General features: G+C 41.5%; 2 protein-coding genes across 6 annotated transcripts in view; both read left to right on the top strand.

Moving 5' to 3' along the window:
- Positions 1 to 5,497, top strand: part of PARD6B (par-6 family cell polarity regulator beta) — a 30,247-nt gene extending 24,750 nt beyond the window's left edge. Inside the window, exon 3 of the mRNA XM_084645483.1 lies at positions 3,086 to 5,497. Coding sequence (XP_084501609.1) covers positions 3,086 to 3,912 — 827 coding nt within the window. The 3' untranslated portion in view covers positions 3,913 to 5,497. The remainder of the gene's footprint in view (positions 1 to 3,085) is intronic.
- A 10,551-nt stretch (positions 5,498 to 16,048) lies between these two features.
- The window catches only part of BCAS4 (breast carcinoma amplified sequence 4), a 61,444-nt gene continuing 51,071 nt past the window's right edge, over positions 16,049 to 26,421 (top strand). Inside the window, exon 1 of one of the 5 annotated variants that reach the window (XM_084646468.1) lies at positions 16,049 to 16,771. In XM_084646468.1, the coding sequence (XP_084502594.1) occupies positions 16,640 to 16,771 (132 nt within the window). In that variant the 5' untranslated portion in view covers positions 16,049 to 16,639. The remainder of the gene's footprint in view (positions 16,772 to 26,421) is intronic. The other 4 variants (XM_084646467.1, XM_084646465.1, XR_014713928.1 and 1 more) reach the window with 4 other exon arrangements.

The raw sequence follows: 26,421 nt of genomic DNA, 5'->3' as shown, positions 1-26,421 counted from the left end.
TGCTGTGTTAGCTGTGTTGCTTTAACTCTTACCACTCCTGATCTTGGGAAGTTGGGGAGGCAGTGAGGGGGGGAGGGAGAGGAAGAGGCTATAGCATGGGAGGACACTCCCCAGAGCATTGCTGATTTAAATTCTTGGCATACCTCAAGCAGCAGCACCACAAAAATATTTTCTTTGCACTTGAAGCAGTGGCATATGTGGGACTATCCATGGTGGTCCTACCATAGCTCCCTCAGCTCTTCAGGGAGCAATAGCATGGAGGCTGGCATTGGCAGGGTTGAGTAAGTGGTGATCGGAGGGGTGAGTGGATATTTTGGGGAGACACCATGGCCTTCCCAGTGGGAGTTATATAGGAGTCCAGATAAAGGCAAGAAGTAGTATTGGATGTAGTATGGAAGTATTGATTTAACTAGAGACTTCCTTAGATTTGTAGTGTCTCGATTGATTGAAAATGCTCTTGAGCAGCCTTAATGTAAATTAGTTTTCTTTGTGTAGTATAAAATAGTGCATGTTTAAGGGGGTATATTAGTTACCATAGCAGCTAACTTTAAATTTCCTAGCTCTCTTGTTCACTTAAATTCTCAACCTTACATTGCATTGACCAGTTATTGTTAAATATTTAACATTTATATTACCGTGACTCTATATGAAGCCATGGTATACCAGATAATCAACTGGTAAGATTTATATATTTCTTTTCCCTTGTCTAAAACATGCACTGTTAAATTTCATTGCATTATTTCACAAAACTATAGGCCACAGATTTACTGTGTCTCCAATAGGCCTGCAGTAGAGGGCTTTAAATGGGATGCATAGTATTTATGGGTAACCAAGAGGATACTTCAGGTCTTGTGTCTCACTTAATTTAAAGGCATTTTGTCGATAATTTTTGAATGTGCAAAGCTTGTGACATTGTAAACCATTTTGTTTAGTACACTGAAGGTCCATCTGTGCCTTTGATATTTCTTTGTCTGGGGCACTTAGTATTTTCCAACTGTTACATTCCAGAACCCCTTTTTTCAGACCATCATTATTATGTTTTGTATTTCCCGCTTTCAAACAACCACTTTAATGTTTACATTTTTTAGTATTTAAATTTGAAAGAAATTAGTTAGGTTAACTATTTAGAATTTGCCATCTTGGTTACTGAACTCGGTATTTAGATTTCCAAAGCACATTGTAGTATCTTGCACTACTGTGGTTCCTTTGCAGCTATTAATGTTCTAAGTAAACACAATCAGTACAGTTCACTTTTTAAGGGGTGAGGAAGATGTTTGCTAGTTTACTCTGACATGTTTTTCTGGTACGTGTATCTTATGAATCCCATATATGGAGCATTGCAGTGCACTACATATTTTTTTAGTTCATCCAATTTACTTTCAAAGTCCCATGCAGAAACTTCATAAAGTTTGCTCAAATTTTACCGAAATTATGGAAATACTCTTTTCATGTACCGTTTGGATTAATATTTATCCTTTGAACCCTTCTGACTATATGGCATAATTGATAATTAGGGCACCAACAGCGTGTACAAAGAAATTCTAGCTCCCTGGATCAAAGGGCTAGTTAGTCCCAGAAGGTCATATGCTAAGTGGAAAAGCAATGTAGTGGTGTCAGTTTTTCTATAAAGGGAATACAATGTTTGTATTTAAGATGAGGCAAAACTATAGCATAACATTGAAGAAGTCCTAATGTTAATTCAAGTAAGCCTAGTGAAATAAGATTGTTGTGAAATATCAAAACATTTATTGAGAATTATGCTGCGCAAAGATATAACCATAGAAGTTGTCTTTGAAATGCATATTTAGCAACGTTTAAAGTTGGAGGAAAATGGGTGAGGCAGTATGTTTCACTTCATTCACCTTGTGTGTCTAATATCCTGGGACCAACATGGCTATAAGAACACTGCATTTGTATTTCTGAACTAACAAGTAATTTTAGAGTGTTCTATAGCTAGCTAATTTTCTTTTCCATAAAAAACAGTTGGTGCATCTTATGCTTTGTAGGCTTCCCCCATCCAAAAAACCAACAAGAACAACAAACAAAAAGAAAAGGAGTACTTGTGGCACCTTAGAGACTAACAAATTTATTTGAGCATAAGCTTTCATAAGTTGCATCCAATGAAGTGAGCTGTAGCTCATGAAAGCTTATGCTCAAATAAATTGGTTAGTCTGTAAGGTGCCACAAGTACTCCTTTTCTTTTTGCGAAACAGACTGACACGGCTGTTACTCTGGGAAAAAAACAAAAAAAACCTCTTGAGCAAATATAAACTATTCAGACACTTTTGTCACTCCAAATTATGGAAAAACAACTAGGAGTCCTTGTGGTACCTTAGAGATTAAGTCGTTGTTTTTACTGATACAGACTAACACGGCTACCCCTCTGAAACCAAATTATGGAAGTTATAGTATTGGCTACATCACTTGCCTTAAGTATTTCCTGCTGTGCAGGGTCTATTTTTAGTTTATTACCAGCGATTTTTACCTACACCATGTAGGAGCAGGGGACAATATTGTGTGGAATGAACTAAACTTTCTGGAGATTGAATCCAGGTCAATTGGCTAACATCCAGATACTTGACAATAAAAGGGAAAGCAGCCAGTGAACCCTTTTCATGCTTTCTGTTCCAGTGAACTGAAACTTAGGGGGAAGGGAGAAATTTTAATAAATTGAATCACTTTCTGTATAAGAATTTTGGGGGGGTGTGTGTGTGTGTGTGTGTGGAGAGAGAGAGAGACTCTGACTATTTTTGATAAACATCTTGTTTTAAAACAGCTGGATTCTCATTCTTGCCTCCTCCAATACACTATTAATTTTGCTTAATTTTTTTGAAATACTTACAATAGCTTTTTTCTTTGGTGATTGTAAAGTGAAGTGACTTTAAATCAAGATAGTTTATTTTGTTAATGTTAGAAATAATTACCTCCCTGACAGAGAAAATTGTTGCTGGTACAGAATGCTGAGAACTTTTTACTAGACATGTTGCACCTTGTCAGCCTAAAACTTTCTTTACTGACAGCCATGCTATGCAGAACAGAGTGGTTCACACTGTACTAATTACCAACATATGCTGTCTTTTTACAGAAGATGCAGACTACAGTGCCTTTGGTACAGATACTATGACAAGGAAGAAAAATGTCTTATCAAATGTGTTGCGTCCGGATAACCACAGAAAGAAACCACATATTGTCATTAGCATGCCGCAAGACTTCAGACCAGTGTCATCTATTATTGATGTGGACATTCTCCCAGAAACCCATCGCAGGGTGCGACTTTACAAATATGGAACTGACAAACCACTTGGATTCTATATACGGGATGGCTCTAGTGTCAGAGTAACACCACATGGATTGGAGAAAGTACCTGGGATTTTCATATCCAGGCTTGTTCCTGGAGGCCTGGCTCAAAGCACAGGCTTACTGGCAGTTAATGATGAAGTACTGGAGGTAAATGGCATAGAAGTCTCAGGGAAGAGCCTTGATCAAGTTACAGACATGATGATTGCAAACAGCCGTAACCTGATCATTACAGTGAGACCAGCAAATCAGAGAAACAATGTTGTTAGGAACAGTAGGACTTCTGGGAGCTCAGGTCAATCTACTGATACTAGTCTTCCAGGTTACACACCACATAGTGTGCAGAACTTCCATCCAGAAGAAGATGACAGTGATGAAGAAGACATCATTATTGAGGATAATGGTGAGCCACAGCAGATTCCAAAAGCTGTCCCTACCAGTGAGAGTCTGGAATCATTAACACAAATTGAACTCCTTCATGAGTCAACACAAAATGGTTTCATTCCTTTTAGTGAAGTAAACTTATGCCATTCAGCAGGCAACATTAACATGGAGTATGAAATACACGATCCAGACAAAAAGTCCTTAGAAGATGGGACAATTATAACATTATGAAACTGCCTCAATGGTGTATTTTACATTAACTGAAGATGCCATACAACTTTTAATTTTGCTTGATGTATAATGCAATTTATACCTCTCAACCTACCAGTCTTTAAGACCTGCAAACAAATGTAAGGAAAAACAGTACATGCAGGAAACTTAAAATTATGTGGGCTGATTAATGTCAGTTTTATAATTCTGTAATTCCATGTAAATATTTTGTAAGGATAGAAGGTAGATGACCCTGGCTGTGATGGGATGGCGGTAAAATGAAGGATAGTTGAGAGGTATTGACCGCATGTTTACTTCCAGAGGTACTTATACTACTGGTTTTAAAGAGTAAATTTCCATTACCATGTGAGGTGGATCAGATAGTGAAGCTGCATGTCTAATCTGAATTTATGGTCATGTGAGTTTACCCCTTAATGACACAATTAACAATGATCTTAAAATTCTAATGTGAAAGTCTTACTCCTCCTCCTCTTGTACCTTGAGGACCAGTTCTCTTCTCTTCTCTTAGTTTACAGTATTGTATAAGGTTGTTGTTTTATGCTAGGCTTAGACACTAATTGTAGTAAATTACATTAGATAAATGTCTAAAGAAATCAAATACAAAATTAATAGGATGAAAATAACATTTTACCTGATTACCATTTCATGCTCCAAAAATGGTCACGTTAAAAGATATAAAGATTCTTACAAATGGGAGGAGAGTTATTTGAAGTTGATGATAATGAACAGTTCTGTCTTAACTATAAAAAAAAAAATTATTATCCAGCACAACTTATATCACTTGATTTTTTTTTAAAAAAATCCACAACTTTAGGCTTTGTAAAACTAACTTGCAAACTTATGCTGTTACCACTTCAGAATTTATAATGAACTAAATTATAAATGCTGGGGTTTTTTTAATATACCACCCCTTGGTAGGGTATCTTCTTTGAATATTACAAAACTGCTATAGGCAAAAAACAAAAATATTGAAAACTAAAATCCTGATGCTACAAACTCTTAAGCAGGAGTGTAAATTGACTCTCATGAATAGCTGAATAGTTCATTGACTTCAGTAGAACTACTCATGTGGTTTGCTTGCAGCATCAAGGGCTAAAATTGTGTTTGTATTTAAGAAATAAATTTAAGACCTAAAATTGTCTTCAAAACAAAATTAGTTCACTGCTAATAATGAAAATCTATTAACTTTTAATACATTAACACAGTTAACTTTTTATACATACAAGCTAAAATTTTGAAAAATAGCCTTCTAAAGGTGGAATTTTCAGGTGTTCCAAAGTTCCTTCATACTGCAAGCCCAGATAGAAATAGCCTGGTTAAAGTATTTCAGCCTTCCTGACTTGTGAAAATTCAGTCTAATGGAAAGTGGTGTTAGCCCAGGCTACATTTGCAATTTCCTTATCAATTTTGTATTTATCTCAGTAAGGATGTAGCTTCTTAGTAGAACAAATTTCTGTAAGATGTGAAATTTACAGTTAGGAAACGAACCTCTTGAGGTTCTTTCCAGCCCTTATTTCTATGATTTCTAAAGAAAAAAAACAAAACATGCACTTAACAGTTTGACTTTAAATGGGAATAAAAGTAAGAATTAGCAACAGGTACTCCTGCAGAAATTCTCCACCAAAAAAATAAAAATTCTGCATATTTTACTTATCAAAATAACATACTATCATGCCAGTTTCAGTTATTTTGGTAATTTATTTCAAAATACTTGTCAGCAAGTATGTCTAACAATATAGACAACAAAAAAGGGTTCAGGAAATGTTTTTTTGACAGATTCCTTACCATGAGTATTAATACAGAACTTTGAGTAATTGATTTAAAGTACAATATGAAAGTGTATTTCAATGCCCCCAGGCCTCTGCACTGTTGCTGAGGGATGTCAGGGGTAATGGAGGAGCTATGGCAAGGGAGTAATTGCTGGGAAGGAGTCTGGGAACAAACCTGGAGGGTTGTTAAGTGTGGGTGGGAGAAGTATGGAACAGATTGTTTTGCAGGGAGGGGGGCGTGATTGTTAGGGAGTTGGGGAGTCTCCCTCATGCAGATGCTGGCTGACTCCTTGCCTCTCCCATTTAATCAGACACATCTGCCCGGGTGTGTCCCTGCACCCCGATTCCCCATTCAGTCAGGCATATCTGCACATCCCCGTGTGTCCTGGCACCCTCCATCAGCCCGGCCTAGCTCACCTGTCTCCATGTGTCCCTACATGCCCACTCCCCCATCCGGCCTTGCATCCCCACTCCCCATTCAGCCAGGCATAGCTGCCCTGTCTCCTTGTGTCCTGTCACCCTCGCTCAGCCACCCCCCATCCGCATGTGGCCCTGCATCCCCACTTCCATTCAGCCCCTGGTTCAGTGCGGTCACCCCACTAGCTCCACTCCTCCTCCCTCTCCCCCATCCCATGCCTCTTCACATGGCCCTGCCAGCAGGAGCCTGTGAGGAAAACAGTTTCCCTCTCCATGGCTGGCTGCTCTAGCCTGTGAGCCTGCTGCCCTCTCCTTTTGCCACCTGGTGAGTGAAAGGTGTAATTGCAGCTTCCCTTTGCCTCCCTGTTAAAATCTGCTGGGGACATCAAGTGCAGAATTCCCCCAGGAGTAAACATATAAATTTAAAAACTGATTCTTTTTTTAAACTTATTTTTTATCCATGCTGCTCCCTTTTTATTTAGGGCATGTGGCTTACTTTAAAATTGGGTTTGGTTTTTATTCCTTCAGCAGTGGGACGACTTTCCTGTATCGTGTTAGTGTGCATTCACATGCCTTTTTATTTACTTGAATGTATTGTGAATAATCAAAGTGGTAAAATGCACTTGGATTAAGAGAAGAGAATGAGATCCACGGATACAGATGAAGATAAACTAGTACCACACTTTTTTTTATGTAGAGGTGTAACGCTTTCGTTCAGTGGAATTGTTTTATGGATCTAATATGGTACATTAGTAGTGTTGCAGCTTGGATGTAGAATAAGCTATTAACTTACACATGAGCCTGGCACCTGAAAACAAGTTACAAGATACTAATTTATTGCTTAAACACAAACACTTCAAGGTAGTATGCTGCTAAACTTTTGTCCATTACCTAATTTTGAAGGTTTTTTTACTCATAGCATACGCATTTTGGGTATATATGCTGATAATAACTTAAATCTTAAAAAGGGCATATAGTATGTAAGTGCTCATGAATTTCCATCATGAAGGATTAACAAAAGTTTTTGTAATTAAAATGACAGACTGCACAATATGCAGTTGCATAACACTGCAGTTACCATAAGAGAGATTTTCTAAATATCTTCTATCTGCATCATACCACTCGACAAATTATTACTAAACATTTTAAAAATCACTATTCCAGGATAATCAACTTTTGAAATAAATGGTTACATTTAACTTTATATATAAAATGGTACTGGGTTCAGTATATTATTTTTAAAAGATGATACATATATTAGCCTTTTATACACTACCTCTTAAAGTTAGTTTTTTTAACAGTTAACATCTTTCAAAATTTCTCCCTGTGGGGAGAAGAAAATTCAAGGCTTGACTATTTTGTACTGATTTTAACTGTAAAATCTAAAATTATGCATGACTTAAAATATCAAGCTGCTGTCAATGCACATTCTTTATGTATTCAGTATCCTAATGCACATAAATTATATTTTAATCCAGATTTTATAAACTAATTTATATCCAAATTATTGCAAAATGCATTGGAATACCAAAATTCCTTTGAATAGTGTTTATATGGATGTGTACATGCACAATAAAAGCAATCTGTCCCTCTTCTCTGCTGGCAGTCTGAAAACAGATTAACCTTTTAAGTGCACCTTATGAGAAGAGAGCAAATGTTGCTGGAATTAAGGTACATTCACTTTGGATCTCTGTTATGGTATCAGTAAAAGTCAAGCTTAACTGTGAATCATGTTCTTCCACAGCCTCAATAAATTTAGGACAATGTCCTCGTGAGCTGTCTGCAACATGTACTTTTGTGAATATTCTGTATTTTCTAATTAAATTTTACTTGCAACTTGATTTTTACGCAAATGAAAATTTGTTTAAAATGTCAAATATCAGTATTTTTCTTACAACTTTAATGTATAATGTACATTGATATCTCACTAAATGAACTTTGATTTTACAAAATCAAACTAGCTTTAGCTGTATATTAGTCTTATATTTTTACAGACTGGAATAATAAATAGATATAGAAATATATATAATTGCTTTTTTAATTACTTTGGCAAGTCAGAGAATCAAGAGAATTTGTATTGTTCTAAAACATGAAAACATGGATACATTTCAGGCACAGTTCTCAAAGGACTCTTACTGTGTACATGCTTTTCTTTACCACCAGAATATCAAGTACTTCTATAACCCTGTTAGGATGGAGAAAACTGACCAAGGTGCAAGAAGATGTCCACATTCACTTGTTCCCTCACCTGGGCTGCTATTCCCCTCACACCTGTACAGCCCTTTAATGTGAAGACAGGGTTTCACAAGCATAACTGATGGTGAAATTTGGCTGATGGTATCTATTATTATTGATGTACAGGCTGGAAAAAACGCAATTTAACTCTTGGATTCCAGATCAAGTTTGTAGACCTGGTAGTGGGAAAATACATTTCTTTACTTGGCATGGGACCTGTCTATGCAGACCCCCTTTGTTTCCAAGAGCCGTGCTAACCCAACTGCCTGGAACAAGAATTATGATGAAGACATTAAGCTTAGAATTCACTACATACCTAAATTAACCTTATTTTTTAAGCTTCAGAATGTTGCAATTCCTATGTACCTGAAAATTTTGGAGAATGTTTGAATTGTCAAAGTGATGGGTTTGGAGATTTTTGGGGGATGGGGTCTCTAGAGGAGGAGGTTTTTCTCATTATTGGCTGTTTATGTTTAATTGTAATTGGGATGAGTTATTTTCTGAACACCACTGAAGACACAATAACTAAGATAAGGCTTTGCGGTGTGGCTGTTCTCACGTGAGCTAGGCTAACCTGGGTGCTAGTCTCCTGGGCTAACTAGTGACGACATTTTAGATTCTTGTCAGAGGCACTTGCCAGGAGAGAAAAACATCCACTCCCCCAGAATGTGATAGATAGAAGCAGCTGAATTGTACACAGACATATAGCAGAACTGACTAAACAAAAATTGTACTTTTTCCAATAGTGGAATCTCATTTAGTTTGAGAAAGGAAGGTAAAAGCATGTGTCTCATCACTAAAGCCACTTCTAGGGTGGAACACAGCTGTTGAGTACATAGCAACACTGTGCAACAGTTAAGAAAAGAGGGGCAGGGGAAGTATCCAACCAAAACTGCAGAGGGAATTTAAGCCTCTATGCTTATAAAACAGTACAAGGATATTTCCAATGACAGTGGTCAATATCTCTTTTATATATATGCTGAGATTAGTCTCTCAGGCCCCTGTTTTCCTAGACCATACAGCCATCCATCTACAAAGAGCCCTTAACTGTTATGATGCCCAAATCTACATCCTTCTGATGACTCCATGTGGATGTGAAGATTCTGCACCTACAGTGGATTTTACATCTTGCATGACAAACTTCCATTCAAGGGAAAAGTGCCATGTATTGTATCATCAATATCCATTACTACTTATTCTTCCCTCCAAATAGCAATTGAACTCACCCATGCTTAGCATGAGATGACATGATCACACTGAGATACAGGATTCAAAGTTTTATATGGTAACTCCGCAGATATGCAAACTTATTAGGATTTTCAGAACTTGCCAGTGTTGGCCTAATTCTATTCCTATTTGAAGTCAATGGAAGATCTATTAACTTCAGTCGGAGATATTTGTGTTAGCCTATAATTATTAGCATAAAGAAATACATTATGTAATAAAGATGTTATGTTCTTGGCTAGTAGTTGGATTAGATTAATAACCAGGTATATGAGGTAGCATAGTTGAGTGCTTGATATGCTAGCCAAGACCTCAGAACTCTAATCCCTTATTGTGCAGCCCTGGGCAAGTAATTTATTTTGACAGGTTTCAGAGTGGTAGCAGTGTTAGTCTGTATCAGCAAAAACAACAAGGAGTCCTTGTGGCACCTTAGAGACGAACAAATTTATTTGGGCATAAACTTTTGTGGGCTAGAACCCACTTCATCGGGTGCATGGAGTGAAAATATAGAAACAGGTATAAATACATGAAAGGATGGGGGGGTTCCTTTACCAAGTGTTCTGTTACTTTCTTTATTGGGCCTGTCTTGTAGTAGGTGACTTCTCAGTACCCTTCTGGCTCTGTCAATTTGTTTCTTCACTTCACCAGGTGGGTATTACAGTTTTAAGAACGCTTGATAGAGATTCTGTAGGTGTTTGTCTCTGTCTGAGGGATCGGAGCAAATGCAGTTGTATCTTAGAACTTGGCTGTAGACAACGGATTGTGTGATACGGTCTGGATGAAAGCTGGAGGCATGTAGGTAAGTATAGCGGTCAGTAGGTTTCTGGTAGAGTGGGGTTTACAAAGAAAGTAACAGAACGCCACTAGCTGTCACTTACAGCCCCCAACTAAAACCTCTCCAGCGCATCATCAAAGATCTACAACCTATCCTGAAGGATGATCCCTCACTTTCACAGACCTTGGGAGACAGGCCAGTCCTCGCTTACAGACAGTCCCCCAACCTGAAGCAAATACTCACCAGCAACTACGCACCACACAACAAAACACCAACCTGGAAACCAAACCCTGCTACAACCCCCAGTGCCAACTCTGTCCACATATCTATTCAAGGGACACCATCATAGGACCTAACAACATCAGCCACACCATCAATGGCTCATTCACCTGAACATCTACCAATGTGATATGTGCCAGCAATGCCCCTCTGCCATTTACATTGGCCAAACCGGACAGTCTTTACGCAAAAGAATAAATGGACACAAATCTGACATCAGGAATCATAACATTCAAAAACCGGTAGGAGAACACTTCAATCTCTCTGGTCATTCAGTAACAGACCTAAAAGTGGCAATTCTTCAACCAAAAAACTTCAAAAACAGACTCCAAGGTGAAGCTGCAGAACTGGCATTAAGAACTGGCATTAATTTGCAAACTGGATACCATCAGATTAGGCCTGAATAGAGACTGGGAGTGGTTGAGTCATTACAAAACCTAAACTTAATTTCCCCAATACTAATTTCTCCCTACTGTTACTGACACCTTTTTGTCAACTGTCTGTAATGGGGCCACTCTCTTACCACTTCAAAAGTTATTTTTCTTCCCTTGGTATCCTGCTGTTAATTGATTTATCTCGTTAGACTGACCTCAAACTTGGTAAAGCAACCCCCCAACCTTTCATGTATTTATACCTGCTCCTGTATTTTCACTCCATACATCCGATAAAGTGGCTTCTAGCCCACAAAAGCTTATGCCCCAATAAATTTGTTAGTCTCTAAGGTGCCACAAGGACTCCTCGTTGTTTTTGCTAATTTATTTTGTGAAATGGGAGATAAAAATCTGTCTCGCAGGGGGTTGAGCAGAGATTGTACAGTGTTTTGGAAATGTGAAGTGCTGAGATTTAGAAAAGTGGTGTATTATCTCATTAGCCTAATATAGTTATAACATACTACATTAGAAACTTTACTTATACCATATAACCTCCAGATCCTATGCAGTTACCTCAATGCCTGAAGAACAAGGAAATAGCATATATTTCTTCAGGAGCTTGGATAATGACTAATGCCTGGAGCATGTTCTACATAACCGTAAGTACAAAGCTTATATAACAGTGTATACACTGCACCCATGTTTGATTTCCACATGAAAACACTTGCTGTCCTTTCCCTTGCACTGTGTAATGACATTTTCTTTTGAACACCCAGCTGCTGCTATGAAAACTGTTTTGTTTTGCTTCATTTACATAGTCACAAACTTCTGACTCATATGCAAACAACTGAAATTCCTCTCCTCTCCAGTCACTTTGAGAATAGGGTGTGTGGGAAGGAGCTGGGGATGGTAGGTGAAAATGGAGAGAAAAGAAAAGGCCGTAGTACCAGCAAATAGAGGGATGTTGCCTCACAGAAAATAGAGGGCCATATCAATCAAAAGTTTTTACCTAGGAGGCAAATCTTGTGTAGCCACCAGGCAGAAATGCCAAGCAAAGCTAAATCTGCAGGTGTCCTTTCAGATCTCCAGAGAGGCTGGCCAGTTGTGGGGGCATGAGAGAAATTAAGCGAACAGAAGGTAAATGTGGAACCGTGAAAGAAGTGAGACAGAAACAGAATAGTGGAAAGGATGATAATGGGGGACACAATGGACCCATTAGGGCTGACACTGAGAAACTACTGAATCTATTATTGACCATTCCTGTCCCTACTGTCCTAATAAAACCTGCACACCTATATCCTTTCCTTCAGCTGGGGATCACAAAGCGCTTGACTATCCAACCTTACTATATCTCTGCAAATTATATACTAACCATTGCACAGGCAGGTAGACTGATCTGATTTGTCCAAGGTCACACAATGAGTGCATGGGAGAGTTGATACTAGAACCAAGTACTGCTAACTCCTAGTCCCCTGTTCTAGACATTAGACTACATTTCTTCCTTCTCTTCCATGATGTAAGGTAAAAATGCAAAGGATCCAAGCAAATAACCTTTTGCATGTTTAAATGTAATTTAGTTTCTAAAAGTCTAGTGCTAAAACTATTAAAGACTAATTTGGACTTATTCTGTAAGGGAGGAAAAATCTCATCCAGTTGTATTCTTAAAATTCTGCCATCTTTTTTCAAAAGAAACTAACAATTTTTCAGGTAGTCATTGCATGAGACCAATGTATGATCGAAAACAACAGATGGTTTAGGTCCCATATGCAAAATAAAATTATGCTAAGTCAGTTACTGAACTAAAATGACACTGCACTTCTGCTGCATAGGGTTCTTCTTTCTAGGATTTGATCATGCTTTATAGACACTAAAAATATTACTCGTGATAGCGATGGTAGAAGTATATCCCAGTTTTACAGAATGGGAAATTGAGACACAGGGAGGTTGTGACTTGCCCAAAATCTTAAAGCCAGTCAGTAATGTACATGGGAACAGAACTCAGATCTCCTGGCTCCCAGGGGGTTCACATGGTTATTTTAAGGGGGTTGTGGTATTGCTACCCTTATTTCTGTGCTGCCTTCAAAGCCAGACAGCTGAATAGCAACGGCTGTTAACGGGGCGCCCAGCTCTGAAGACAGTGTCCCACCAGCAGCAGTGCAGAACTAAGGGTAGCAGTACTGCCCCCCGCAACTCCTTTTTGGGTCAGGGCCCCTAAAATTACAACACCATGACATTTCAGATTTAAATAGCTGAAATCATGAAATTTGTTTTTTAAAATCCTATGACCATGAAATTGACCAAAATGGACCATGAATTTAGGAGGACCCTACATATGGTGAACTTGAAGTACAATGCAGAGATGAATTCTGGGGGTGGGGGTATTCTCCCCTTGGTACTAAGTTTGACATTTGGATTTTTAAATATTGTAAAAGCATACAAAGCAATGTGGATGGTCACTTATTGTATGCTTCTAATCTAAATTAGTGGTGATCCCTGGTTGCCAGAATGGTTGGTTAGTGTGCTGACTCAGTCAATATTTCTTCTTATATGCATAAAACTGAACTTAAAGCTAGGCCAGTTAGGTGTTGTTTTCTTTCATTAAAAGTAAAGTTCCTGGAAGTTATAAATGAAGATCTGTTAGGTAAACTGATTAGATGATCTTATCAATGCATGACTGTTTCCTACAGTTGACTGTCAAGTGTGTGTGTTCAGTGTGGCTTCAATTTCCCTTGGGGGACTACTCCACAATCTAATAGATGTCACTATTAATAACCTTTTTCTTATACTCGGCCTAACTGTTTTTCTTTTTAATTTCCTTCCTATTTTCCCTCTAAGCACTTCCTCCTCCTCCTATCTTATATATGCGCCTATGACACAAAGCTACTTAAAGACTGAATCTGTGAGATTCACAGGAGAGGGGGAAAAAAGGTATTTCCTTCGGTGTTTTTTAAAGCTTTTCACTTAACAGTTCCAAATCTCAGCCAAAGTTGACAGAATCAGGCTTGGACAAGTACACGCACAAGTAACTGCTGCCCATAGTTTCCCCATTTCACAGAGCTGCTGCCTTTATAAAAGGGATCTTTTCTTGTTTTTTGTGTGTGTGTGTACAACAATGCAAGTTAACTGCACGCTTAAAAGAAATTCTCTTATACTGGTCCTCACTGTGATGTAAGAGTGAAGAATGGGTGCTTTGGGAGTTAAAACACAGGTCTGAGACTCAGGAGATATGGGTTCTAGTTTGGTTCTATCATTGACTTTCTGTGACCTTTGACAACTCACTTACCTATGAAGTGCCTCAGTTTCCCTATCTGTATATTTAGCTTAATATTGCTCTACTTTGGAGGGTTTTATTAGGCAGCCCACCTGCATACGCTGTCTGCACAATCTTTTGAGATCCTGGAAGGGATCATACTATAAATGTGTGTTAGTGTTCAATTTAGTTTCCTGTTATATTGCTTTATGCCAGTTTATAGTGTGTGCATGTTAAATTTGATCAGACAGTATATCTGTAGGGGGTCATGGAATTCATAGCCTTATGTTGGCATTTTAATAATTACACCTCACAAAGTGTTACAAATATTAACTGAATGCTGATAGTACTCCTCTGTGGTAGACAACATCCCCTTTTCTCAGGTGAGGAAACTGAAACAACAGGTTAAGGAGCAGCTGTAAAGAAGGGCTGCTTTTGAAAATGACTTGCTTAAGGGCATGCAGAGATGGTGGTGGGGCAGGGATTAGAGTGTGGACTATTTTAACTCCTCCGTACTCCAGGCCACATTATACTATTAAAAAGCAGAGATACTATTAGAAAAATAGGATTACATTTTGAAGAAAAATACTAGGAAGGAAATGGTGTTTGTGCCTTGTGCTAACACAAGAAATACTGTAAAAAGAAGAGTACGTGTGGCACCTTAGAGACTAACAAATGTATTTGAGTGTGAGCTACAGCTCGCTTCATCAGATGCATCCGATGAAGTGAGCTGTAGCTCACACTCAAATACATTTGTTAGTCTCTAAGCTGCCACAAGTACTCCTTTTCTTTTTACAGATACAGACTAAAAGGGCTGCTATTCTGAAATGAGAAATACTGTGTTAGTTATCCACATTCCACTAGAGCAAGAAATTCTGCAACAAAGTTATGTGGCAACTTCTTTAGTCTTAAGAATCAAATTACTTTGAAGAAAGCAGTTTAACTCTTATCAGAAGAAGGGTTTTCTGTATGATGCCCAATTAAATGTCTTGTTCTATGAGTCATGGGTTGGATAGCCTTGCAAAGAAGTAGTGGATTTTCACCTTCTCCCCGGCAAACACCATTAGAGCTGGCTGAACGTTTTCTATTGAAATATTTTTGACAAAAAATTATTCTTTCTACACAACAGAAATGTTAATGAAATGTCCCTTGTTGGAGGGGGGGGGTTGGTTGCTAAAACAGCCTTTAACACATTATATTTTATACCTCTCCATACTCTAATCATCTTTAACATAAAGCCAGACAGCCTATACCTTAGATGTATCAGGTATGTCGAGTCTGGTCTTTCCAGATGTGTACCTCGTCTTAACTGGAAAGTTGGGAGTGAATCTTTAGGAAGGCTGTCCTGTCTCCTGCGGGGTTGCTACGCCTTGGAGTTAAAGAAGGGTGAATCCTCCCCCACACTCAAACTGGCTGAGCCCAGGGCCTTCCCCTAGCTCAGTTTTCCTGAAGTTGTAATTTCACTGCTTCTCCAGCCCGCGGCCGCAGCGCCTTCTCCCAGGTGGACGAGCGCTGAATGTCTAACGTAACCAGGCAAGGAGAAGAGCCAACCTCCCTCCGCTGCCGCGTCATGCTTTTACACGGCAACAGATCTGCCAGCGGGGCAGCCCCAGCTCCGAAAGCGGCTGGTCCCCGCTCTCCCTCCGAACGAGCCGGGCTCGGAGACGCTCGGCTCCAGGGCAAGGCCCATTCTTGCTGTAGCAACGGGCGGGGCAGATGCCCCCGGGTCTGTTGCAGGGGACTGGGTGATAGCTAGGGGCGGGCTGGGCACCGGGGGCTCCCCGGGGGGGTGGGGGGAGCTCCCCTTTATAGGAACAATTAACCAAGGTTTCCAACCCCCAGCCTGGGGGTGGGGGGGGAGCGCTCCCGGGGCTGCAGCAGGAGGGCGGCGGCGGCAAAGCACCACCCCACCCCCTGGGCCGGAGGCTGCCGCGTGGGCGGCCCCCCTCAGCCACGCGCGGCTGCACGGAACGAGCTGCCCCGCCACCGGAGAGGGGCGGGCGTCGGCTGCGGCTGCTGCCGCCAGGGCTGCCCTAGGAGCAGAGCCGCGGCCCAGCCGGGGGGTCCCCACCGAGCCCCCGCGCGGGGCGGGAAGCGCCCCCCAGCGGCCGGCAAGGCGGGAGGGCGGCGCGTTCGCGTTCGCCGGGGCCCAGCTCCAGGCCTGAGGGCAGTCGGCCTCCTGCCCCCGGGGGCAGCGCAGCGCAGCCGGCGGCCCCCGTTCCCGCTTCGCCCCGCTAGGTGGCGCCCCGAGCTCGGTTGCCGGGCGCCAGAGCGGCCGCAGCGGGAGGCTGCCCCGTTAGCTCGGCTGTAGCTGCCGGGCGCATCCGGGCAGCCGGGCTGGGGGAAGCGCTCGGGCGGCGCTCGCTGGGCAGCCGCCGGGCCTGGGCCGGGAGGAGCCGGGGCTGCCATGAGCGCAGGCGGGGGCCGGGAGGAGGGAGCCGCCGCGATGCTGCAGCTGCTCCGCGAGCAACCGGAGCCCCAGGCGGAGGAGAGCGGGGCTCAGCGCTTCGCCCTCTGCCTGCCCCCTGGGGAGGAGGAGGTAGGCGCGGGCCGGCCGGTCTCAGCGGGGCGCGGAGGCAGTGGGGGCGTTAGCTTGCGGGGGTCCCTGGCAGCCTGGGGGCACTAGGGGGCTGGGTGGCGTGTGTGGGGCGTGGGGGGGGGAAGGTTCCCCCGGTGCTCGGGGAGGATGTTGCGGGCACGTCCCTGGCTTTTCTTTGCCCCCCACTTTCAGCGGAGGGAGGGGAATAGCTCGCTCTGCGGCAGGCGTGGGAGGAGCGGAGGTGACTGAGGGTCGCTCCCCTCTGACCTGTAGCTCGCTCCCGCCCGATAGCGGGTGTGGATGTGATAAGGGGTGACTCTCTTCTGTGCCTTGGCGCCGGACCTTGTCCCCAGGCCAGGCAAGATGGTTAAACTTGTCCCCTGACGTGGGAAAATTCCCCCTGGATCATTGCTGCTCCTCCTATGCCAGCTCCTCTTCCTCGCCCCTTTGTTGGCAGTACAGTTCCCTGCTTATTTATTATCTAGGTCAGAGGTAGTGGTGTGGAGCCAGGTGATTCTTTAGGCTGCTCTAATTGTTCAAACGCTTCCCAAGCCAGAAAGTGTAGTATCCCCTGTCACCTCCCCTGTGTGCGTTTGTTTCAACCCCTGCCTTCCCCTCCCCTCCTCCTGCTCATCCCCTTTCATCTCCCCATGTGTTTTTCTCTGTACTGTGCATTTAACCAGGCTACTTAGCTGAGCCCACAGCTTTGAGATCTTTCCCCCCTGTACCTACTCAAGGTGTAAATCCATGCAGTTTCCCTGTCACCAAGATCCCCAAAGAATTTCCACACTCATTGTACCATTGAGACCAGTTATCAGATCCAGAATTTGATTAGCTGAATTCTTCAAAGCTGTTTAAGTGGACCAGGGGCAAGCATATTTTTAATAATACAACCTATAAACAAGAGTGGAGGGAATTTTGCCTAAAATGCAAAATGAGAAGTTCTGAAACTTGACTAGCTATCCACTTTTGGTGTTTTGTGCTATCAGACTCAGATTTAGAGCCATTTGTTATAGAAATAAGTTTTATTGCAGTGTTACTTAGAGTGTAAACTCTTTGGAGCAGGAACTCCATCTTTATCTGTCTTGCAACATAAGTAAATATATACATAATATAATAAATATAAACATAAACAACATAAGTAATACATAATAATATGTAAGACTAGAACAGGGGTTCTCAAATGTCATTGTGCCGTGATCCCCTTCTGACAACAAAAATTGTTACATGACCCCAGGAGGGGGAACTGAAGCCTGAGCCTGCCCAAGCCCTGCCACCCTGGGGGGAGGGGGCGGGGTGTCAAAGCCAAAGCCCCACTGCTCTGGGGGAGAAGGAGCCAAAGCCTAAGGGCTTCAGCCTCTGGCAGGGGCCTATAATCTGGGCCCCACTGCCCAAGGCTGAAGCCCTTAGGCTTCAGCGCAGACAGTGGGGCTCAGGCTTTGGCCTCGGTCCCTGGCCCCAGCAAGTCTAAACCAGCCCTGGTGACCCCATTAAAACAGGGTTGTGACCCACTTTGGGGTCCCAATCCACACTCTGAGAACCGCTGGACTATAATATTCACTATCCCACATTGAAATTGGCTACATCTTCCAAGTTGCAGCTGAGCACCCAGCCTGTTTGATCCTATAGGAATATTAAAAAACAACATATGAACTTTGTTATTTGTAACTTTCCGTCCTGCCTCTCCATGTGAAATTAACCACTTTTTTTAACACTGTTCTCTGTTTGCTCTTGCATACCCTTGTATCCTGTTCAATATAGATGATATGACAGAATAATCCAATCTCTATTTACAAATTAACTATGGCATGTGTGGGATATTCTTAAATGTTTCTTTCCAGGGGGCCTGCCCTTGCTAGCTCAGCTCTATGCTCTATCATCATCAGCAGCAAGAATTGAATTTAAACTTAAAACACCCAGTAAACACCAGCAACCATCTAAAACTCATGCTACTACTTATTAAAAAAATTAGAAGGAAAAGTTAATGTACAACATATGCAATCTTCTTCATGGAGAAGATAACTTTAAATTATGTTCATTGACTGGTCATGATAATTGAAACATCTGAGGCTGGATGAAGAACGAACCTATAGAAGCATGACAAAGGCATTGTGGAGTCCAGAAGAACATTTAACAAACTCAAAGTTACATCACAGTCTAAGTTGTGACTGCTAGGCCCATGCTCCATGGGAGTAAATAACTTTATCTGGTCCAAATATATCCTCTAGAGTTGCAAGAGACTCTGATTTATTTTTTGTTTTGATCTAAAGATATCTATTTGTCTCATTTACAAAATTCCGTGCTCTTGTTTCCTGTTATGTTTTGAATGTTTCCCCTCTCCCTCTCTACTGTTTTCTTCTTGTAATATCCTGAACCTGACATTGGAGGGCATCTTACTGAAGAATCAGTTAATTTCAAGAAATATTGGAATGTTTCTGTATGCACTTGCAGTATTTTTTAGAGATGTGTAGTTCTTCAGTTCAATTATTTTGAAGAGTCATCTGTTTCATTTGGTCTCCATTAACTTCCCAGGGAGTCCTTCAGGTTCTGACAAAGGAAGTTTAACTTTTGAGTGGGAGATAAGAGCTTGGAGGAAAACCTTGTAGAAGAAACTTGATATTGTTTCTTAATATTCCCTATTGTAAATTAATATTAGTGATATTGCCTGCTGTAACAAATTAACATGGCACTTTACTTACATTCCCTGCCCTGAAATGGTTACAGGCTAAGATACACCAGATCCAGGACAGCAGTTTGTGTAAAGGAGGGAGTGGTTACTGGTGTGGAGAGTAAGGAAGGTAGGTTTCCTGAAGAGGAGTGTTTTAAAGAAGAGATAGAGAGGACTCTTGAAGCACAAGAACTAGAAAATGGCGCAGGGATGAATAGGGGCATAATGTTGAACCTGGGAGTAAATGAATGATGCTTAGGCAGGTCTGAGATTATATAGGACTTTGAAGGAGAGGAGGAGGAGTTTGAACTTGGTGTGGTGAGAAACAGGAAGCCAGTGCAGGGGTTCACAGGGGAGTGGTAAGAGAGGAAAGTGGCTTTAAATAGGTGGGAGAAGGGCAGAGAAGAGAGAACCAAGTTGCAGAAAATGTGGCAGGCCTTGTGTTGTGGTCAGTGGTTTTGCATGAAGGAATAAACAGAAAGGAAAACTCTCAAGGCCAGACCCCACATGTATTTTTTTCATCTTAAGTTGAGAAGTGAAATAGTGATTGTTTTCATTTCACTTTTATTTCTTTACAACAAAAAGCATTGAGAACTTCAGAGGTCTTTATTAATTAAACACTTCAAGTTAAATATGACTGCAGTCCCAAAAGGGGACAGAGGCGGACTAATGCCAACCTGAACTGGTGCTCTTGGTGCCTTAAAGGATCAAATGCCACCCTGTGTTGTTTTCATAGCTCTGAAATTTTCTGAGTGGGTTTTCTCTCAGACCCTTAATGCTGAGATGCTTCAGGTGTCTGTCATATAAATGTGATAATTTCTGTAATCACCTGAAAGGAGCTTGTTGCAGTCTGCTCAGTAAGTGCTTAATTACAGGTGATTGAAAACGAGTGTGATTTATGCTGCAGTTTGTTATAGGCCCCTCTGAGCCTTTACAGAAAGTGCAGTAAATACATAATTAGGGGCTCAGTCTACTTTTCCCTGTTTTCACAATTGCTATGAAACAGTTGAACACATGCAGCTGAGTCCAGTGTAAAAACAGGATGTTGGCTTTGTCTAAGCCTGCTTTGCCATCCCATTGGGGTATTTTAAAAAGACAGTGTCAAGTAATCTCTTAGAGTTTTTATCTCTTCTCTTTTTTTTATTTTTATTATGCCCTCATATGGAGTGCACAATGGTAACTAATGCTTCCAACAGTAAAGCATTAAATAATGTCAGTCTGGCTGGAATTGGCTTAAGCTATTTTTTAATGAACATAAACATCACTCCTGTCCTGTATCCTTTCTTATTCCAGTCCTTGTGACCAAAGACTGCCGATCATGGGAGGGTTAGTGATGTTGACAAATGCCCTCTCCTTGTGTGCCTGGTAGACTTTGGGCTGGTCTACATGACCTCTTAAGTCGATGTAATTTACGTTGCTCAGGGGGTGGGAAAAGACACCACCCTGAGCAACGTAAATTCCATTGACTTAAGCGCTGTCCAAACCATGCTAGGTCGGCGGGAGACGCTTTCCCGCCGACATAGCTTCTGTTTCTCGCAGAGGTGGAGTCATTCTTCAACAGATGCGCTACAGCGGTGCAGAGGCGCCTGTGTAGCACGGTAGTGTAGACATGCCCTTAGTCAAAGCAGGACAGGAGCCAAATGCAGTTTCAGTCCATGGATGCAGCTTCCACTGAAGTTGGTGGAATGACACATACTTTGCTTTCGCTGTGTCTCAGTTGCTAGTGTGTTAATCATTACTGCTTATACTGTAAAATGTACTGTTTGCAAAAAGGCTAGAAATTGTGTGGCCCCATCATTCCTGGTAAGCTATAACTTGATGCATGCTGGGAAAAATAGCTGAGTGTGACTTTTTTGAATCCCTTACAGGGCTTCAGTACAAGAAACAAAAATTCTCAGGAATTAAACGCACACACATATCCACATGCTAAACGTGTCCTTTAGTAGTGTGAGCTCACGGGGAACAGTTGTAGTCTTTATTTGAAGAAAGTAAATTGTGTTTTTTTCCCCCAGCAGTGGTCTTCTCCAGTGCTATCATGTACAGTGCCTGCCAAGGGGGAACATTTCTCCCCTCTCTTCTGGAATAGGGAGTAGGGACTCAGGTTCCACCTCATTGTGGTAAAAGTTATAAGTATGCTAGGGAATTGCACTTACCTTCTGATGGACATGATGGGCCAGATCATCAGCAGGTGTAAATTGACATAGCTCCCCTGACATAATTATGCCAGTTTACAACAGCTGAAAATCTGTTCTGGTAAGTCTTAGAGAGATAAGATGGGTGGGGTAATATTTTTTATTGGACCAATTTCTGTTGGGGTGAGAAACAAGCTTTCAAGCCACACACAGAGCTCTTTTTCAGGGCTACACTGCATACTGATAAGTCTTGTTAAGTTGGAATCTTCACCATGATTCTTCAAAGAGTCCACAGGGCTGTGACGACTCTTGGAGAGTCTCCTCCTATCGAAAAGGGAAGGAGACAGAGGGTGTAGTATATTAATATTTTTAATCTCTGTCTGCAGCTGGACAGAAGATCCTTCTGATTGAGACAACTACCATTTAGACATTTAGGGCCAGGTTTTAGCATTCTGTGGGCAAAACTTGTATGTGCAAATAGCATGATAGCCTATGCTATCAGAGACTTCACACACAGTTCAGGAAATCTAGGCCTTGATGCGTGACTATAATTAAATGGCTACTTGATGTTACGTGACTGTGTCACAGATTTACAAGTAGTAACTATAAGCGCACACTCGGTAATTGCTCAAACAGATGATTTATCTATTTGCATGTGCAATTGTCATCCACAACCATGCAAATCACATTAGGAAATAAAGTGTACAAATCTGCAAGTGCATTTCTGAGACTTCCTGCCCATATTTATGTGTGCATGTAGATAGGGCCATGTGATATTAATGGGAGTTATGCACTTAAATCTTTCCTACTGTGCTTTGAAAATGCAGGGTGCCTCTCTCATGAATCAAGTTATTAGCTTATGAGGAGAGAGAGCTTTTGCTGCTGGCAGTGCTGCAAGGCTGTGGAATGGTAAAGCTCCATTCTGTAATCTTGTATATCTTCCTCAAAATTCCCTCCTGAATTTGGATTCCATGATCTTTATTACTGGTGGCACTTTCTCAAGTGGATAAAAAACAGCTTGGTTTCCAGACACCAGGTTAAGCCTGTAAGTGCTGAGACTTAGAAAATTTCTGCCCTGACTTGTAAACTGAGCAAATCTGATCATTAAATAAATTGGTGAGGAAAAAGTATTTAGAGCATTCAAGATGCTGTTGTTATTGTATTATTTTATATATTATATGTTTATATTGCAGTAATACCTAGAGGCCTTGATCAGAATCAGGACCCCTTTGTCCTAGGTGCTGTACAAGCACAGAAGACGACATCGTTTCAGGCCCAAAGTAAAGTGTTTGCCACCTAAGAAGGCAAGCAATATACAGAGGGTGAAGGAGGGATGCAATCAAACATACGGGCTTATGTGTACATTTGCTTTTTATATATAAATACGTAAATATTGTTTGTCTCCAACTGCCTCTAGATGTCATTAGCCAGCTGGCTACTTGTCTCCTTTGTACAGGCACTCTTCTGACTGTTGCTGAGGCTTTCTAAAGATAGCCAAATTTCCTTCCATTCTTCCTTCCTGTTACAGTGCTTGGTCTATGAAGGAGGTGGAAACTCTAGGGACAAGGTTAAGCATATCAAAGACCTATAAAAAAAATGGGGATATTTGCATCTCATTTATTGTGGCCTTTAAACTTTAGCCTTCCCTTCAAAGCAGTAACATCTTAAGAATAAAGCAATTGTAGAACCTACAAGATGCATCTAACAAAAGAAACACGTGATCTTATTAGTAGCACGAGTCCTGCTTGTTTTCCCTGGCCTTGCTTGCCAAATGCTTATCTTCTGTTGTCATGCAATCTGGTCTTCTTCCTGTTGAAGTCCTTGGCAAAACTTCCACTGATGCCAATGGGAGGGGAATCAGAGCCCTTAGAAAGTAAGCTAAAGTAGGGATTCTGTCTCTCCTTTGCCAGGCCTGTTTATGGTGTTGTATGAGCAATACACTTATTTCATAGAATTGTGGAAACGTAAGGCTGGAAGAGACCTAACAAGTCATTATGTCCAGCCTATGCTGAGGCAGGACCAGATAAACCTAGATCATGCCTGACGGATGTTTGTCCAACCTGTTCTTAAAAACCTACAATGATGAGGATTCCGCAACCTCCCTTGAAAGTCTATTCCAGAACTTAACTATCCCTACAGTTAGAAAGTTTTTCCTAATATCTAACCTAAATCTCCCTTGCTGCAGATTAAGCCCATTACTTCTTGTCCTACCTTCAATTGTTCTCCATGTCTACTGATCACAGTCTTCTTTATAATAGCCCTTAACATATCTGAAGATTGTTATCAGGTCCTCTCTCAGTTGTCTTTTCTCAGACTAAACATGCTCAGGTTTTTTTTTTTTTTAAACCTTGCCTCATTGGTTAGTGAAATAAAACTAATAAGTTTTTGGCGGAACTTCATATACAATATCTGACCAAGAATCCACACCACTCAGTAAATGGTACATATATATTTCCTGTGCAAACACACACTGCATCCAGTCCCCCCTCTGGTAATATTGCCATGGCTGAGTTCTTTTGCCAAAGCTTTGGTCTCACCAGCTAGGTAGATGTATGAGTCTTAGATTCCTTTCATAAACTTGAGCAGGTGCCTGAGATGTCTCCTGCTGGTTTAGTACCACAGACTCACTGCGTGCTCTAAGGCAAGTCATTCTGCTACTCTGTGGCTCAGTTTAACCATCTGTAAAATGGAGGTGGTGTTTGAAGCTTAGTTTCTTAATGTTTGCAAAGAGTGAAATGTCACTGAGGTGCAAAATATTAGCACTATTAATACGTGTGTTTGCAGGTTAAATTGATCTTGTTCCATTTGTGCAGCTTATTGTGGTGTTGCTGCTCTTGTGAAAACAGATGTCCGGTAACGGATTATGTCCTGCCTCCATGTGTTTGGTGCCTTGTTCTGCTCCTCCCCTCCACCCATTTTGTGATTTCATGGTTTTCCCTTCCTGGCCTCTGAGTGTTGCTCTCCTGAACTTTTCCCCTCCTACTCCTCCTTAGCTGCAGTTGCTGCCCTTGCATTCCATCCAGACTGCGTTCTCTTTCCTTAGCCACTGATCTGCTCCTGCCTTCTGTAGTAATCTTGCTGTAGCTGCGTAAAGACATCTCATTAGTTCACGGGTTCTCAGATGGGGGGGGGGGAGGGTCGGGTCATGACACCCTATCCTTTCCTTGTTGCTAAATTGGAGGGGTCCTGCTATAGAATAGGTTGAGAAATACTGCAATAGTATTTATTTGCTTTATTAATTATGTCTTTTGCGATAGTGCCTAGGAGCCCCAGCCATGGGAAGTGAATTTACCTTACACACTTTTAGTTTTTAGTGTGAATGGGGTCAAAATCTTTAATCCAGAGTGTGTTGTAATTTTCTGCTGCTAAGATTATACAGTTGACCTTTTCTCTTTGGCTCATCCACATGTGCAACGAGCGAGCTGGTGCTGCCTAAATATCATCCTCACTCCATAAGAAGCAAGTTTCCTATCCATGTCTGGATATCACTCAAACTATTCATTCACAAGTATTTTAAACAATGTGAATCTTTGTTCACTGGGGTGAAATGCAGATACCCCCTTCCTTCCCAACCCTTGGGGTTTAGGAGGCGATAGAATCCAGTCCCTACAACCTGCAAGAAGGCTGTAGTCTGGAATAGTGTCCACAGTTTACAAGGAGGGTTGTTCCACTGAATGCATGTAGTCCTGTGGTCTCTCCTTGGGCTACTTCCAGTGGCAGCCCTTCCCCGAGTACTGAGAAGGCAGAGTTGATGTTTGTGCAGTGCTTGTCTTTCCTTTCTTCCTCTCCCCCACGCTTCTGGCATTAGGCTTTCCCCCTTCCTTCCATGTAATCTTATCACTGTTGGTGCAGGACTTGTCTCCTCTGCAACTCCTGACATCTGGAACAGACTCCCTGCCTCACTGTGCTGCTGTGACTGTTTCACTATCAATCTCAACTGCAAATTGCTTTTATGCTTCTGAAGTCCTTTGACCCTTTGCTGGGATATTGAGTCTAACTATGTGAAGTATTTCGATTGTATTGTTTGTACAAATGACACTTTGCAAAGTAAAACTGGATGATGAATTGCATGGCATGGAACCCACCTTCAGTCCATTCAAAACATAACCTCCAAGATCATCTTCCTTGCCTATTTCCTTGACCACATCACACCCTTTCATTGGCACCTGCTCCTCCACTGTATCAAGTTCAAGCTACTGTATTTTATTCTATTAATAAAAACAAAGTTTGTACTCCACCAAGCTGTGCATAAGCCCTCACTAAGAAACGTCATTGTTATTACCCCATCCCTCCTCCTCCAACCCCCTCTCTTCCATCTTGTACCTTTCCTTTATTATGTAACATCTGATATTAGCATGTAAGCTCCCTGGGACAGGGATTTTCTTATCTGTATTGGGAGGCACTGGTACCCTGCTGAGTGCTGTATTGATATCTACCCAATCTGAAGCGCATTTTGGCAACTTAGATTCATCTTCTTTTATCCAGGCAAAATAATAGTAAATTTAGGATAAAAGCTGAAGAAATCATTGTTAGTATGAGTTGGAATGATGAAGGACCTTACTTAGACACCTTTACTCTTGTTTCTCTCTTTAGTTGGCTTTCTCAATGAACATTTAAGCAAACTAACCTTAACAAATGGGATAATTTCCCTTTGATCTGTAAAACTTTCTTCAGTTGCAGTATTTTCATGCTGTGGATTGTGTGGGGAGAGCTGAGGCCAAGTTAGAAATCACGTGTTCACTGCATGTCCCAGTCAGAGGCAGAAGGTTGGATCCAGGATTCAAAAACTGATTAAAGTTGAGGGACAAATTATACTGTAAATATACCTTTTCTGTTTACAATCTCTCTAT

The sequence above is a fragment of the Lepidochelys olivacea genome (assembly GCF_965140295.1).
Source record: "Lepidochelys olivacea isolate rLepOli2 genome assembly, chromosome: 13".
NCBI classification, from domain to species: Eukaryota; Metazoa; Chordata; order Testudines; family Cheloniidae; genus Lepidochelys; species Lepidochelys olivacea.
The sequence above is the reverse complement of the archived record's forward strand: the minus strand, read 5'-3'. Positions and strand labels throughout refer to the sequence as shown.